Here is a 15,582-nt window from a genome sequence, read left to right as displayed (position 1 = left end):
ACAAAATCCTATCGTGTATCCAAATTCAACTAAGGTTTTTTTTTTCTCCTCCCCTACATGTATCTTCCAATCAATCCATATGAAGCATCTTTCATCGGATCTTGCCTAATGTTCTAGCAATCTGAAAACTTTGCCCAGCTCGGAGACCTTTAATAATAATAATAAAGTTGGAAGGGACCTTGGAGGTCATCTAGTCCAACCCCCTGCTCAGGCAGGAAACCCTATACCATTTCAGACAAATGGCTGTCCAGTCTCTTCTTAAAAACGTCCAGTGTTGGAGCATTCATCGCTTCTGGAGGCAGGTGGTTCCACTGGTTAATTGTTCTAATTATCAGGAAGTTTCTCCTTAGTTCCAGGTTGCTTCTCTCCTTGATTAGTTTCCATCCGTTGCTTCTTGTCCTGCCTTCAGGCGCCTTGGAGAATAGCTTGACTCCCTCTTCTTTGGGGCAGCCCCTGAGATATTGGAAGACTGCTATCATGTCCCCCCTCGTCCTTCTCTTCATTAAACTAGACATACCCAATTCCAGCAACCGTTCCTTATATGCTTTGGTCTCTTGATTTGACCTCCCAAAGGCCTGGCCTTAATCCACCTTGTGAGTTATGGGCCATGGTTTCTCAACTTGAGCAACTGAACTGCCAGATTGTTGAGTGGGCCTGTTGCCTGGAGCCTCTCGCCTGTCAAAACATGACCCACACCCAGTACTCTTTTAAGTCGAGCTCCTAACACAGTGACCTAGAAACCCAGCGTAAAACGAGAAGAGGACACACAACTGATCAGAGTTGGCACAGCCAAGTAGAGAAGACATGTGACATGAGATAAGTGAAATCTCGGTTACCCAAAGTCTGAAAATTACGGATATCAAAGTTTAAATTGGAATATTGACGAGAAATTAAAAATTATGTAAAACTTAATAACAAGATATGGATTGTTTATGAAGATTGAATGTAATTAAGACATGTATAAGCTAAAAAGTTATTGATAAATGTAATAATGATGTTTTTATTGAGTTGATATAATTAGAAATATACTAACTTGAATACGAGATAGTAAACGTTAAGGGAAAAAGAGAAGAAATATCTGATGTTGTAACCTGAGATTTGCACTAAAGATCTTATTATTGAGCTATTGATTAACCCAGTCACCACGTTGCTTTTTAAAGACTCAAATGTAAAATTGGAAAATTAATAAAATATTATAAAAAAAAGAAGATGTGTGGGAGAGGAAAGGATATGCTGCCCCACAGAATTTCTGAACGGATTTCTCTTTCATTTCATTCCACCCTTCCCTCTCTGTGTCCCCAGAGGATGTTCATCAAAGCACTTTTGAACCCCCAGTTTACGGCTTTCTGTCTGGCCCATTTAGCAATAATACTTATAGACTCATATACTGCCCCATAATGCCATAATTGCTCTTTGGGCAATTTACAATGTCAGCCTATTGCCCGCTCCAACAATCTGGCTAGGAAGGACGAGTCAACTTTGAGCTGGTCAGGATCAAACTCCAGGCTGTGGGCAGAGTTTACCTGCAATGCTGAGCCACCAGGGCTCCTGAAAACGTGTGGGGCCAAGAACCTAGAACAGCCCAACTGAGGTGGTCCTGTTCTCCTGTTCTTTCCCAACCTTTGCTGAAAATACCCCCAAAAGTAGGCCAAATGTCTATGTCAGGGGTAGGCAACCTTGGCTTTTTTAAGACTCGTGGACTTCAACTCCCAGAATTCCTGAGCCAGCCATGCTGAGGGGAAAAGGAGAGGTTTCCAAGCTGAGCCATGGCTGGCTCAGGAATTCTGAGAGTTGAAGTCCACATGTCGTAAAAGGGCCATGGTTGAGAATCACTGCCTTAATTGGATAGTTCAGGGGTGGGGAATCTTGGCTCTTTTATGATTTGTGGACTTCAACTCCCAGAATTTTTCTGAGCTAGCCATGCTGAGGGAAAAGGGAGAGGTTTCCAAGCTGAGCCATCCTGGCTCAGGAATTCTGCGAGTTGAAGTCCATGAGTCATAAAAGAGCCAAGGTTGCCTACCCCTGGCCTAGTACAGTGTTTTTCAAACTTTTAAGATGTGTGGACTTCATTCCCGTCAATATAAAAACTGATCTATGTCTCACAGACATATGGGTGGGGCTGTTTGTTGCTAGCTAAACAAACCAACCTAACCCATTTTTGATACCTTAAAAATGATCAAGATGAGGATTGGCACATTGTGGGTGAATTATAAGAAGGATTAAGCTCTGGAAGTGTACAGCACATCAGTTCAAAAGGGCAACGCAGCAGTCCTCATGGAGAACTAAGATTAATAGCATGAGGAGAAATACCATGGAGATGATCTCAACAAATCTTTGCGGTGTCTTCTCATCTTTTCACAAAAATTCTGCTGTTTGGAATTCCCAACTTTGCATCTAAGCATTCTCTCATCTAGCGCCTCCACTAGTCTCTGGAGGAGCTAGACTACAACTCCCATCACCCCCCAGTCTAGCAGGGTCTACAAACAAGAAGAGGCCAGCACATCTAAGTGACACACTTGGGCCTCCAGGAAATCAAGAAATCTGTCATACCTTAGCCCTTGGCACAGTGAAGGCTTTGGAAAAGGTGTTCAGAAGCCAGGAATATGCTTGCGCCTACAAAGATCAGAATTGTTCAAGACACAGCATTCCCTGTGGCACGCTACAAAAGTGAAAGTTGGACTTTGAAGAAGTAGGATATGAAAAGCGTTGACGCCTTTGAACTTTGGTGTTGGAAAAGACGCCCGGGAATGCCGTGGACAGCCAAGAAAGCAAAACGATGAATCATTGAAGAGGTCAACCCAGAAGTTACATCAGAGACACAAATGAACAGGTTCAAATTATTCTACTTTGGACAACTGAAAAAAAGATCTAGGTATCTGGAGAAGGCTCTAGGGCTGGGAAAGGAGGAAGGAAAAAAGAAGAAAAGGACAAGTGGAAGCAAGGTGTATGAATTCAGTTATATACTGTATTTCTCTGAAAATAAGGTTGGACTTATATTAATTTTTGCTCCAAAAGTAGTAGTAGAGCTTATTTTCTGGTTAGGGCTTATATTTGGGGAAATATGGTAGGATCTTAACTGGGGCTTATTTTCGGGCCTTAGGCATGAAAGCCAGCTGGGTGACTTAGGGCCAATCACCAGGAGACTGGGAGTTCTAGTCCCACTTTAGGCATGAAAGCCAGCTGGGTGACTTTGGGCCAGTCACCAGGAGACTAGGAGTTCTAGTTCTACCTTAGACATGAAAGCCAGCTGGGTGACTTTGGGCCAGTCACCAGGAGACTGGGAGTTCTAGTCCCACCTTAGGCCTGAAAGCCAGCTGGGTGATTAGGGCCAATCACCAGGAGACTGGGAGTTCTAGTCCCACCTTAGGCCTGAAAGCCAGCTGGGTGACTTTGGGCCAGTCACGAGGAGACTGGGAGTTCTAGTCCTGCCTTAGGCATGAATGTTCCCTGGGTGACTTTGGGCAGCTACTCTTTCTTAGCCCGATTCACCTCACAGGATTGTTGTTGGGAGAAAAATAGGAGGAGGAAGGAGTATTAGGTATGTTCGCTGCCTTGAGGTGTTTTTTTTTAAATAAAGAAAAGTCGGTATAAAAATAAAGAATTGACCAAGCTTTATGCTCCCTCCCTGTTCTTAGCTCTAACCACAATCCATTTCCCCTTTGCAGGGGTAGGCAACCTTGGCTCTTTTATGACTCGTGGACTTCAACTCCCAGAATTCCTGAGCATGGCTCAGCATAGAAACCTCTCCCTTTCCCCTCAGCATGGCTGGCTCAGGAATTCTGGGAGTTGAAGTCCACAAGTCATAAAAGAGCCAAGGTTGCCTACTCCTGCCCTTTAGAAATCAAAACATACCATGAAGCTACTCCAGTTATTCTATGAGCTGGTGAGCAAAACTGGTTAAGTTAAAAAAAGGAAAGAATGGAACAACTCCAGGATCAGATGCTAACTCAGCATGTGAAAGCACCCACACAAGCACACAACAAACAATTAGGCACACCCGCTCCCATGAACCAGCCAACACCTTTATTTTATAGGTGCAGGGATCAAAACTTTTGCATCCCGCCCTTCCTCCTCTCACCAGCCAATCAGAGGCAGTCTGGCTCCCAGTTTGGAATCTGTCAAGACCAGAGAAAGTGCTGCAGGAACAGGAACATCTGGAGCAGGGGTCTTCAAACTTGGCCCTTTTATGGCTTGTGGACTTCAACTCCCAGAATTCCTCAGCCAGGCACACGTGCCTGGCTGAGGAATTCTGGGAGTTGAAGTCCACAAGCCATAAAAGGGCCAAGTTTGAAAACCCCTGATCTGGAGGCAACCAAAAGGGTGGATTGGAGACCCAGGTAAGATGACAGTGGTTGGGCTGGAAACTGAGATGGGAGGGGAAGATGGGTTTTGTATTGTCTTCTCCATCAGGCACCCTCCTAACTCCACAGATTGCCATTCCCATTTTTTCCCAGCCATCGGGTTTGTTGGCCCGGGATGTTGGGAGTTGTTGTCCCAACAGATCTGGAGGGCTCCCCTTTGGTCAGCGCTAAGGGTCTCAACTTTTTTGTCTGAATGACACGTGAAGTGCTGGCTGAGGTCGTTTATTCCAGACATCTTTTTTGGGGGGTGAAAAAGAGGGCAGAAGGGTGGGAGATTATTCTTCGATCATCTGCGCCAAGATGGAACATTCACCTGGGAACCCAGGCATGACTTCACTGAGCTGAATAATAATAATAATAATAATAATAATAATAATAATAATAATAATAATAATAATAATAATAATAATAATAATAATAATAAATAATAATAATAATAATAATAATAATAATAATAAAGTTGGAAGGGACCTTGGAGGTCATCTAGTCCAACCCCCTGCTCAGGCAGGAAACCCTATACCATTTCGGACAAATGGCTGTCCAGTCAGTGCAGGACTGCCCGCGTGTTTGTTTGTTCCGGGTAGAAAAACGCTGTCGACCCAGCATCTTTTGCGGGGATTTCCCATTTCGAAACCAGCCGAGCTTTACTACCCCAAGTCCACCCTTTTTTCCACGGCACGCTTGGTGCCTTTCCCACGATCGTGTCGCCTTCCGACCTTACGCAAGCTACTCCGGGCGCTCCCTCCCTCTTCCCAGATGCAAAGTATCTCTCCAGCTTCTTATCCGGGCAAGGGAGATTTGGAATACCCGGCCCTTCCGCGGACGATCCTATTTAATCTGCCACCCTAATTCACCCACGCTCCAGATTGCTTCCGACGCGCAAAGGGAGCACGCTGGTGGCAAAGATCCCGAATTGCGCGGTCGCTCCTGACGCGCGGGATCCGCGGGTCTCCTTGCAGCAAAGTCCCCTTTCCTTCCGTTAAGGGCCTCTTTTGCCAGCGTTTGGCGAGGGCTTCCCGGGCTGGGGCTCCTGCGCGCTTCCCAAGGCGCGCTGCGCCGTCCGGGGCGCAAGCTCTGCGGCGATCCAAGCGCTGGGATCTTCCAACTCCGGCAGAATCTCGCGAAGGAGGAAGATTCTTTCTTTCCTTCTCCGGCCGTGCTGGGCGTTGCGCCTTTTATTTTTTTTTTTATTTTTTTTGCAAAACCTTCCCGTCCGGGCGCTGCGCGTTTTTTCTTTTTTTTTTGCAAACCTATAAATTAAATTTTTGCAAACCTATAAATTAAATTTTTGCAAACCTATAAATTAAATTATTATTATTATTATTATTAAAAACCTTCCCGCCGCGCTGGACACCCTCTGGGCGCCTCCTCCCCTTCCTCCTCCTCCTCCTCCTCCCTCCCTGGGGCTGCCCCGCCCACGGCTGCCTGCACCCCCCCCTCCCCATCAAGGCCGTCCAATGGAAAGCCGAGGGCCTCGATAGCACTTGCAAAAAAAAAAAAAGAGAGAGAGAGAGCCGCGCCCTCGCCCGCTCGGCGATCGGCAGCGGCAGCCACCGCGATCCCGGCTCGGTCCCTTTCAGTCCCGAAGGAGCGGAGCGGAGGAGCGCCGGTGAGCTGCAGAGAGGCGAGTGCGCGCGCGCGATGCCCGGGAATTGGGGCGCGGGGACGGGGAGGGGAAGGGTGGGATGGGGGGGCTTCAGTGGATTGGATTCCCTTCGCTGCTTTGGACCGGGAAAGGGGAGCGCGCCGACCGGCCGAGCCGTCTTGGCTCCGCTTGGCTGCTTTTGTAGGACGCCCCCGTGGAAAACCCAGCCGGCTTCCTGCGGGAACTTAGTGCAAACTCGTGCAAAAACTGGGGCGCCTTTGCCGCCACCACCCCCCACCCCCCCCGCCAGGCGCCCAGCCAGCTCTGCCCAGGATTTAGGGCGCGTCGGCGTCTCCGCCTCCCGATCTAGTGGCGGCTTTTTAAAGCCCGGATATCAAGGCGTGGAGGGATCCGGCCAGCTGGTCCCGCTTTCGCTCCCAAATGTCTGGACGGCGGCTGAGCACAAAAAGCACGACTCCGGACTTGAGCAGGGGGTTGGACTAGATGACCTCCAAGGTCCCTTCCAACTTTATTATCATTATTATCATTATTATTATCACTGGAGGTTTTCAAGAAGAGATTGGACAAGCTGTTTTCCAAGGCGCCTGAAGGCAGGACAAGAAGCAATGGGTGGAAACTGATCAAGGAGAGAAGCAACCTAGAACTAAGGAGAAATTTCCTGACACTTTAGAACAATTAACCAGTGGAACAACCTGCCTCCAGAAGCGGTGAATGCTCCAACAGTGGAAGTTTTCAAGAAGAGACTGGACAGCTATTTGTCCGAAATGGTGTAGGGTTTCCTGCCTGAGCAGGGGGTTGGACTAGATGACCTCCAAGGTCCCTTCCAACTTTATTATTATTATTATTATTATTATTATTATTATTATTATTATTATTATTATTATTATTATTATTATTATTATTAACTATTTGTCTGAAATGTATAGGGTTTCCTGCCTGAGAAGAGGGTTGGACTAGATGACCTCCGAGGTCCCTTCCAACTCTCTTATTCTGGTAGCCCTCGACTTACAACCATTCATTTAAGGATTGTTTGAAGTTCCAGCCACACTGAAAAAAGTGACTTATGACCGTTTTTGACACTTAATGGCTGCCTGCAGCATCCTCATGATCCCCAAATCAAAATTTGGATATTTGACAAATGACCTCTATTTATGACGGCCACGGGGTCATGTAATCCCCTTTTGCAACCTTCTAACAAGCAAAGTCAATGGAGATGCCCGATTCACTTAACAACCTTGTTACTAGCTGAACGACTGCAGCGATTTGCTCAATTGGGGCAAGAAAGGGCGTAAAATGGGGCCAAACTCACTTAGCAACTGTCTCGCTTAGCAACGGAAATGTTGGACTCAGTTGTGATCAGAAGTGGAGGACTACCTGTAGTCTGTTAAATGTTGCCCACACCATTTTGCTGCTTTTTGTCTATGAACGAACGATGGCCCAGCCACCTCTGCCCCCACGTCCTTTGGTGACCCATCGTTGGGTCCGGTGACCTTTGCCCCAAGAGCTAGTGAAAGCTTTCATGAGCCCTGAATGTGGGGTTGTCATCCTTTAGCATCTGTCCCTAGAGTGGACCTTACTCCATGCCACATAAGTTTCACCTGGTATCTTCTTCTGATGCGCCAGCCTGCAGAGGTGGTGGGTACCCAAGCTAACCTGGGTTTAGAGGCGAGACCTTTAAGCCAGAACTCCCAAACCTTTTTGGGCACCAGGGACCAGTTCCGTGGAGAGAGGTTTTTCCACGGACTGGAGGGTGCGTGGTTTGTGTAATAATAATAATAATAATAATAATAATAATAATAATAATAATAATAATAATAATAATAATAATAATAATAATAATGTTGGAAGGGACCTTGGAGGTTATCAAGTCCAACCCCCTGCTCAGGCAGGTATACCATTTCGGTCAAATGGCTGTCCAGTTTCTTCTTAAAAACTTCCAGTGTTGGAGCATTCACCGCTTCTGGAGGCAGGTTGTTCCACTGGTTAATTATTCTAACTGTCAGGAAGTTTCTCCTTAGTTCTAGGTTGCTTCTCTCCTTGATTAGTTTCCATCCGTTGCTTCTTGTCCTGCCCTCAGGCGCTTTGGAGAATAGCTTGGCTCCCTCTTCTTTGTGGCAGCCCCTGAGATACTGGAAGACTGCTATCATGTCCCTTTGCTTGTGGCTTTGCTTGTTTGTGTGGCATGTCGCGGCCCAGTACTGGTCCACGGACCGGGGGTTGGGGACCCCTGTTTTAAGCCACCATAAAAACTCATTTTACCATGGTGGAAAAGTGGGAGGGAAAAGCAAAGGCGGCTGAAATATTGATATGCTAGGTTGCATAATTTTAAAAATATCAAGGTCCCCCTGTCCTCCGCCCCCAACCATAAAAACTGAAGAAAGCAGAGCCCAGAAGGAGATCTCTCCTGGAGCTGCAGATGGAAAGGGTTCAACCTGAAAGAGTGCTGGACGTGGGTGTGTGCCTTTTTTCTCTCTCCTGTTCTGGCTGCTGTCACTGCTGCCATCTGCTGTCACCAGAGGCACAGACTGGACGTTGTAAGGGCTCTCTGTCCAGTTCTTGGCCAGCTCCACACAGGAAGGAAAACTCAGCTTAACGGGCAGATGTGTAAAAGCGTCGTTTCCGGAGTGAGGTGCTTTCTTCGTTCTTCTCTTCACGCATAAACCAAAATATGTTTTAGTTCTCAAAATTGGACGGAAGGTTTTTATTTTGCTGGGTTTACCCAGTGTGCTAAACTAATTAAACTGCGGTTTTCTGAATGCACCCAACTATCTGGGTTTGCAAAATACATTTTAGCTGAGTTTCGACCAGAGTCCAGGGGTAGGCAACCTCGGCTCTTTTATGACTCATGGACTTCAACTCCCAGAATTCCTGAGCCAGCGTAGCTCAGCTTGGAAACCTCTCCCTTTCCCCTCAGCATGGCTGGCTCAGGAATTCTGGGAGTTGAAGTCCACGAGTCATAAAAGAGCCAAGGTTGCCTACCCCTGGACCAGACTCTGGCTGTGGTTGTGTCCCCTTAGTTGAGGGGCGTGATGGCTCAGTGGTTAAAGATGCTGAGCTTGTCAAAGCTGACAGTGCAAGTTCGAGACTCAGACGCCGCACGATGGCGTGAGCTCTCGTTACTTGCCCCAGCAGTTGGAAAGCATGCGAATGTGAGTAGATAAATAGGTACCAGTTCGTTGGGAAGGTAACGGCGTTCCCAGCGTATAGTCATGCTGGCCACATAACCATGGAAACTGTCTTCGAACAATGCTGGTTCCCTCGGCTAGGAAATGGAGATGAGCACACAACTGGAAAGGGGAAATACCTGTTATCCTTAGTTCAGGGTTGGGGAACTATGGCCCTTTTATGACTTGTGGACTTCAACTCCCAGAAGTCCTGAGCCAATTTTTTGCGAAGGAATGCTTTTTGGAAGCAAGGGGAGCTGGGTGGTAGCGCGCCAAGCTCTCCAGCTCCACGGTAGCACAATTTGTGAAACCTGTGTGGGTTCGGCACTCCAGCAATGAGTGCGTGGAGGCCTTTGATGGCTGGACGCAGTGGTCTTGTCCCTGCACTAGACTCCTCCATGGCCTTCCCCACCCTGAGATACCTCGTGTGTACTTAACAACCCGCACATTTGATTAGCGAATGCGTGGGCCAAAGCAGGGAGTGATCGCGTTCACGCTACACCATTTACTCCTACAAATTCTCGGGTTACGAATGTAATTGGCAGACTCCATTACATTTGTAACTCGAGGACTACCTGTACTGTAGGCTAACTCACGGCTCACTCCAGGTGTTCGATCCTGACCAGCTCAGGGTTGACTCAGCCTTCCATCCTTCCGAGGTGGGTAAAATGAGGACCCAGATTGTTGGGGGGCAATAGGCTGACTCTGTAAACAACTTAGAGAGGGCGGTAAAGCACTGTGAAACGGTATATGTCTAAGTGCTATTGCTAAGTTGGAAGGAAGGAAGGAAGGAAGGAAGGAAGGGCCTGGTGGCGCAGTGGTTAGAATGCAGTATTTCAGGCTGACTCTGCCCACTGCCAGGAGTTCGATCCTGACCGGTTCAAGGTTGAACCGGTCAACCATCCTTCCGAGGCTGGTAAAATGAGGACCCAGATTGTTGGGGGCAATAGGCTGACTGCTTAGTGAGGGCTGTAAAGCACTGTGACACGGTATATAAGTGCTATTTTCACTGCTGGTCTTGCATATGGTTGCAGGCTTCCTTCAAAACTGGTGTGAAGCTGTGGCCAGCATTGCATGGTCTGATCTTGGGCACCAGTTACACCTTTTTCTTGACCCAGAAACACTCTAGGTAATCACTGATGCCCAGGTCAATTCACGATTGAACTATTGGAATGTGTTTTACATGGGGCTGCCCTTGAGGACAATCCAGAAACTACAGCTGGTTCAAAATTCAGTAGCGTGGGCAGTAAACACATTCCTGGCAGATTGTGGACCGGTGCCGGCCTGTGGACCAGGGGCTGGGGACCCCTGCTCTGTAAAACTCTTAGTGCCTGGTTGTTTGAGTGGCTGCCAGCCTTCATTTTTTTCCTGTCCATCTGGAGTCAACAAGGAGAATATTGTCTGAGTTCTTCAAAAGAGGAAATAATTTTTCTGGTACATTAGCTTGAGCCGAATGCAAGTTTTTGGTTTAACTTCCTGAATACTTCCATGTGTTTTTCTTGGAAAGAAGACAGAAGGGATGTGCTGTTGTCTTTTTCCATTTCCCAGCTTAGAGATTCTTCTTGGCGGTTTCCCATTCAAACACAAGCCAGAATTTAGCTTCTGAGCCCCCTTAACCTTAGCAAAATGTTGCTATCTGTTGAGACTAGATTAGGCTTGGATATGACTAACCTAGTTATAATCCTGCTTTATTCAAGGCTGGGTTTGGTCACATCACCCTCTGAGTCAGCCTGATACATGTCACAGTTACTTTTTCGAGGAGACATGAAAAACTCATTGTTGAAAACATTCATGGTTCAAGTTACCGATAGAAGAAAACCTTTGCACTTCAGTCTTTCTATTTCTATTTGTAGGTCTTTATATTTTGTTGTTGTTATTGTTACTAGCTGTACCCAGCCATGCTGTGGCTCAGTCTGGTAAAAGCGTGTGTTGCTTTTACGTCCAACAGATGGCGCTTTTTTCAAAAAAAGCATGGTTTTACCTGTCACAGGTGTGACATCTATATAATATAGGTATATAAAAACACGCGCGTATTCGAATGCAACGTTGTGTCAAAATTTCAAAGCAATCGGTGAAGAACTTTCGGAGATTTAAGATTTTGAACAAACGAACATTTACATTTTTATTTATACTATAGAAACCAATAAATAATGATCACCAAGAGAATAAATAGAAAATATTTAATAAATCAAGCCTAGCTTTCGTCGGGTGCTCCCTGACATCGTCAGGATCTATAGTATGGATATACCCAAGAGTCAGATTTTTACTCTTATAACTAGTCATTTTTATTTATATATATAAGAAGATAGAAGATTATCCCCATGGTCCTGCGATCAAAATTCGGACACTTGGCAACTGGCTCGTATTTATGACGGTGTGTTGCGGTGTCTCAGGGTTATGACAAGCAAAGTCAAAGGGGTTCTCTTAACTAACTTAACAACTTCAGTGACTCACTGAACAACTGTGACAAGAGGGTTTGCACAATGGGGCAAAACTCACTTTAACAGATGTCTCACTTAGCAGCGGAAACTTTGGGCTCAGTTGTGGTCGTAGGTCGAGGAGTGCCTGCCTAAAAGTGTAAAAGCATACGTTCCAGGAAATAGATCATTGAATTGCTTTCAGGGATAGAATCAAGGACTTTTCTAGATTCAAGCCTGGCTCCCTTCATCTTTCAGCCACACAATCCTCAGTTAACCTCTCTTGATGTCTAGCTGGATTATAGGGTATATACTGTACTTAAGCAGAAAAGTGTGACTGGCAGTTTTTCGTGTGATACAAGAGACAATACAGGTTGGAGAATCGGATCAGTGGTGTTTGATCTGTTAGGAGCCTGATAACACCTTTTCCAACAAACACATTTTATTTAAAAGGGATAATCTTTTGTCATTTACTCTAATTTTGAAGGTCTTGGCAAGGGGCAGTGCCTAGCTAACATTGACCAATTTGTTTAATTATAATGAAGGCCCAACTTTCCTCCATAGGCATTAGAGCCAGTGTTTTTAATTGGGATTCGATTATGTGGTGCCTTGGGGGTGTATTTGATTATTTTAATCGTATTTTGCTTTATTTATGGGGAATGGACACACACACAGACAAAAATGAGAAACATTTGTATATGTGGTTTGTTAGTTGCTAGAGTTACGTATTCAAGATGCACAGGACAGGACTGTACATTTTCTAGCAATAGCAATAGTACTTAGACTTATATACCGCTTCATAGTGCTTTGCAGCCCTCTCTAAGCGGTTTACAGAGTGAGCCTATTGCCCCCAACAATCTGGGTCCTCATTTTACCGACCTCGGAAGGATGTAAGGCTGAGTCAACCTTGAGTCAGTCAGGATCGAACTCCTGGCAGTGGGCAGAGTTAACCTGTAATACTGCATTCTAACCACTGCACCACCAGGGCTCCTAATGCAACATTGGATCAGCTATAGCAGTGGTGGCAAACCTATGGCACGTGTGCCAGAGGTGGCACTCAGAGCCCTCTCTGTGGGCACACGTGCCATGCCCCAGAGATGGCAACCATCCCTTTTCAACCAACCGCCCGCTAACTCGCTGAGGTCCCACATGGCCGGATGCATCCCAGCACAGGTGGTTTCTCTCCCCTCCTGGCCTCACATGCTCTCCTTTTCCCGGGCACGACCCACTGCATTGCCTCCTCAGCTGTCGGCCGTCCGTCCAGCTCAGAGGCGGCTTCTCTGAACTGCTGGTGGGCTGCGGAGCCCCAGAGTATGCTGGTCGAGGGGACGGCAGGCTGTGGCTGCTGACGGACACTGTCGCCCCCCATGTGCTTGCTGGCCTTTATGTGTGGGGGCCGATGGTGTCAGGCAGCAGCCACCCCGGCCCCTTCCTCTCCTTGCCCTGCCACAATGGCACCCCTGCCCTGCCTCGCCTTGCCTTGCCTCACCTCACCTTGCAGGACGAGCCTCCTGCCCACCGCCCCACCTGCCAGAGACCCCCTGAATCTCCCCCAACCCTGCCCAGCCCTCACAGGCGTGCCTCCCCGGGAGCAACCTCAGGGTGACCACGCCCACCTTGGCCACACCCACCAACTCTGCCATGACCATCACAACCACCCCCACCCAGTGGGCCACGGCCACCTGGCGCCCGGCGATAAATAAGTGGGTTTTGGGTTGCAGTTTGGGCACTCGGTCTCTAAACGGTTCACCATCACTGAGCTATAGCAATAGCACTTAGACTTATATACCGCTTCATAGTGCTTTACAGCCCTCTCTAAGTGGTTTACAGAGTCAGCCTATCGCCCCCAACAATCTGAGTCCTCATTTTACTGACCTCGGAAGGATGTAAGGCTGAGTCAACCTTGAGCTGGTCAGGATCGAACTCCTGGAGTGAGCATTGAGTTAGTCTGCAGTACTGCATTCTAACCACTGCACCACCAGGGCTGTAATTCTAATTAAATAAATACTTGGATAGGAGATCAATTGACTGCTAGGCAGGAAAGTTTAAAAAAGAAATCTGGAAGGTAATGGCAAATTATTTTTCCATTGTTGCCAAGAAAACTACTGTACATGCATCAAGCTGAACATACAAAAATCTGTATCTTTAAATTTTAAATAACATCTAAATTAGGATTTTTTCCTGGTTTGCCCATATTTTTCTCAGGGATTCATGGATTATTATTATTATTTTTTTTGCACGTGGCATTTGCAAAGGCAGAAAGGTCCCTTGGTCAAAAAATAACACCTTCCTGGTTTATAGATGCTGAACTCAACTTTTATCATTTCTTGAAATAGAAATAAAATAGAATACCTTATTTGACCAAGCGTGATTAGTCACACAAGGAATTTGTTTCTGGTGCAGAAGAGTAATAATTATAATAATGATATCAATAAGGGGGTAGTAAAGAAGACGAAGGAATTGTATACAACTTACTAAGAAATCTATAATTTGCTAATCAAACAAACTCTTTTGGTTTTGTGTATGTGCCTTCAAGCATAGAATCAAGATCACACGAAGTACTAGTACCACTTTATAAAGCCCTAGTGAGGCCCCACCTGGAATACTGCAGCCACTTTTGGTCACCATATCACAAAAAAGATGTTGAGAGTTTGGGGAAAAAAATCAGAGAAGAGCTACTAAGATGATCCAAGGCCTAGAGACTAAAACCTACAAAGAACGGCTGCAGGACTTGGGTTTGGCTAGTCTAAAGAAAAGAAGAACTAGGAGAGACATGATAGCAGTGTTCCATATCTGAGGGGCTGCCCCAAGGCAGAGGGGGTCACATTGTTCACCACAGCACCAGATGGAAGGATGAGAAAAAATGGTTGGAAACTAATCAAAGAGAAAAGCAACCTGGAATTAATGAGAAACTTCCTGACAGTGAGGACAATCAACCAGTGGAACAGCTTTGCCTTCAGAAATCGTGGGCGCTCCATCACTGGAGATTTTTAAGAAGAGACTGGACAATCACCTGTCTGAGACGTTATAGGTTTTCTTGCTTGAGCAGGGGGCTGGACTAGAAGACCTCCAAGGTCCCTTCCAGCTCTATTCTATTCTATTCTAAGTTGGTTTTAGACTCCTGGCAACTGCCTAGACTAATTCCTTCAGTTTTCTTGGCAAGGTGAGACAGAGTGGTTTGTTACCAGACTTGTTATTTTGCAATTCTTCACCTGTTGTATTTATTGTGGATATTTTTGTTTGATCTTTCCTAGGCCTACAGAAGATGACGGAATACAAGCTTGTCGTCGTTGGGGCTGGTGGTGTGGGCAAGAGCGCGTTGACAATTCAGCTCATTCAGAACCATTTTGTAGATGAATACGATCCTACAATAGAGGTAAATAAGATCCTGTCAACAATTGTGTCTATTTGGAAACCACTTCTGGACTTTGTGCTGTCTGCTTGGAAACCATTTCTGGACTTTCTGCCTGAGGTGGAAAAAAAATTGACACTTTGATTTTGGGTTTTGCTGATTAGATAGGTTTGTTGTTATAAAAATGGCTGGTATATTGTACAGGTAGTCCTAGACTTCAATAGTTCATTTAGTGACCATTCATAATTACAACGGCACTGGAAAAAGTGGCTTATGACTGTGACACTTACGACTTGCAGCATCCCCATGGTCACATGATCAAAATTCAGATACTTGGCAACTGACTCATGTTTACGACGGTTGCTGTGTCCCGGGATCTCACCTTTTGCGACTTTCTGACAAGCAAAGTCAGTGAGGAAGCCAGATTCACTTAACAACTATATTACTAACTTAAGAACTGCAGTGATTCACTTAACAACTGTGGTAAGTAAAGTCCTAAAATGGAGCAAAACTCACTTAACAAATGTCTCACTTAGCAACAGGAATCTTGGGCTTAACTGTGGCTGTAAGTCCAGAACTGTATCGTGCAAAAGTAAAAAGTTGAGGCTTTATGCTATTACCGTATTCTGCACTACAAAATGTCAGAAGTCAATGCTTCCCCCCCCTTTTTCCTTCACACTTT

General features: G+C 46.1%; 1 protein-coding gene across 4 annotated transcripts in view; it reads left to right on the top strand.

The window, feature by feature from the left end:
* Positions 1–5,890: 5,890 nt before the first annotated feature.
* The window catches only part of KRAS (KRAS proto-oncogene, GTPase), a 33,805-nt gene continuing 24,113 nt past the window's right edge, over positions 5,891–15,582 (top strand). For 2 of the 4 annotated variants that reach the window (XM_015824955.1, XM_015824958.1), the window contains exons 1-2: positions 5,914–5,985; positions 14,803–14,924. In XM_015824955.1, the coding sequence (XP_015680441.1) occupies positions 14,814–14,924 (111 nt within the window). In that variant the 5' untranslated portion in view covers positions 5,914–5,985; positions 14,803–14,813. Of the gene's footprint in view, positions 5,986–14,802; positions 14,925–15,582 lie in introns of all 4 variants that reach the window. The other 2 variants (XM_015824957.1, XM_015824954.1) reach the window with 2 other exon arrangements.

Source organism: Protobothrops mucrosquamatus, unplaced genomic scaffold (genome assembly GCF_001527695.2).
Source record: "Protobothrops mucrosquamatus isolate PMUCROS unplaced genomic scaffold, P.Mucros_1.0 scaffold2428, whole genome shotgun sequence".
NCBI lineage: Eukaryota > Metazoa > Chordata > Lepidosauria > Squamata > Viperidae > Protobothrops > Protobothrops mucrosquamatus.
The sequence above is the reverse complement of the archived record's forward strand: the minus strand, read 5'-3'. Positions and strand labels throughout refer to the sequence as shown.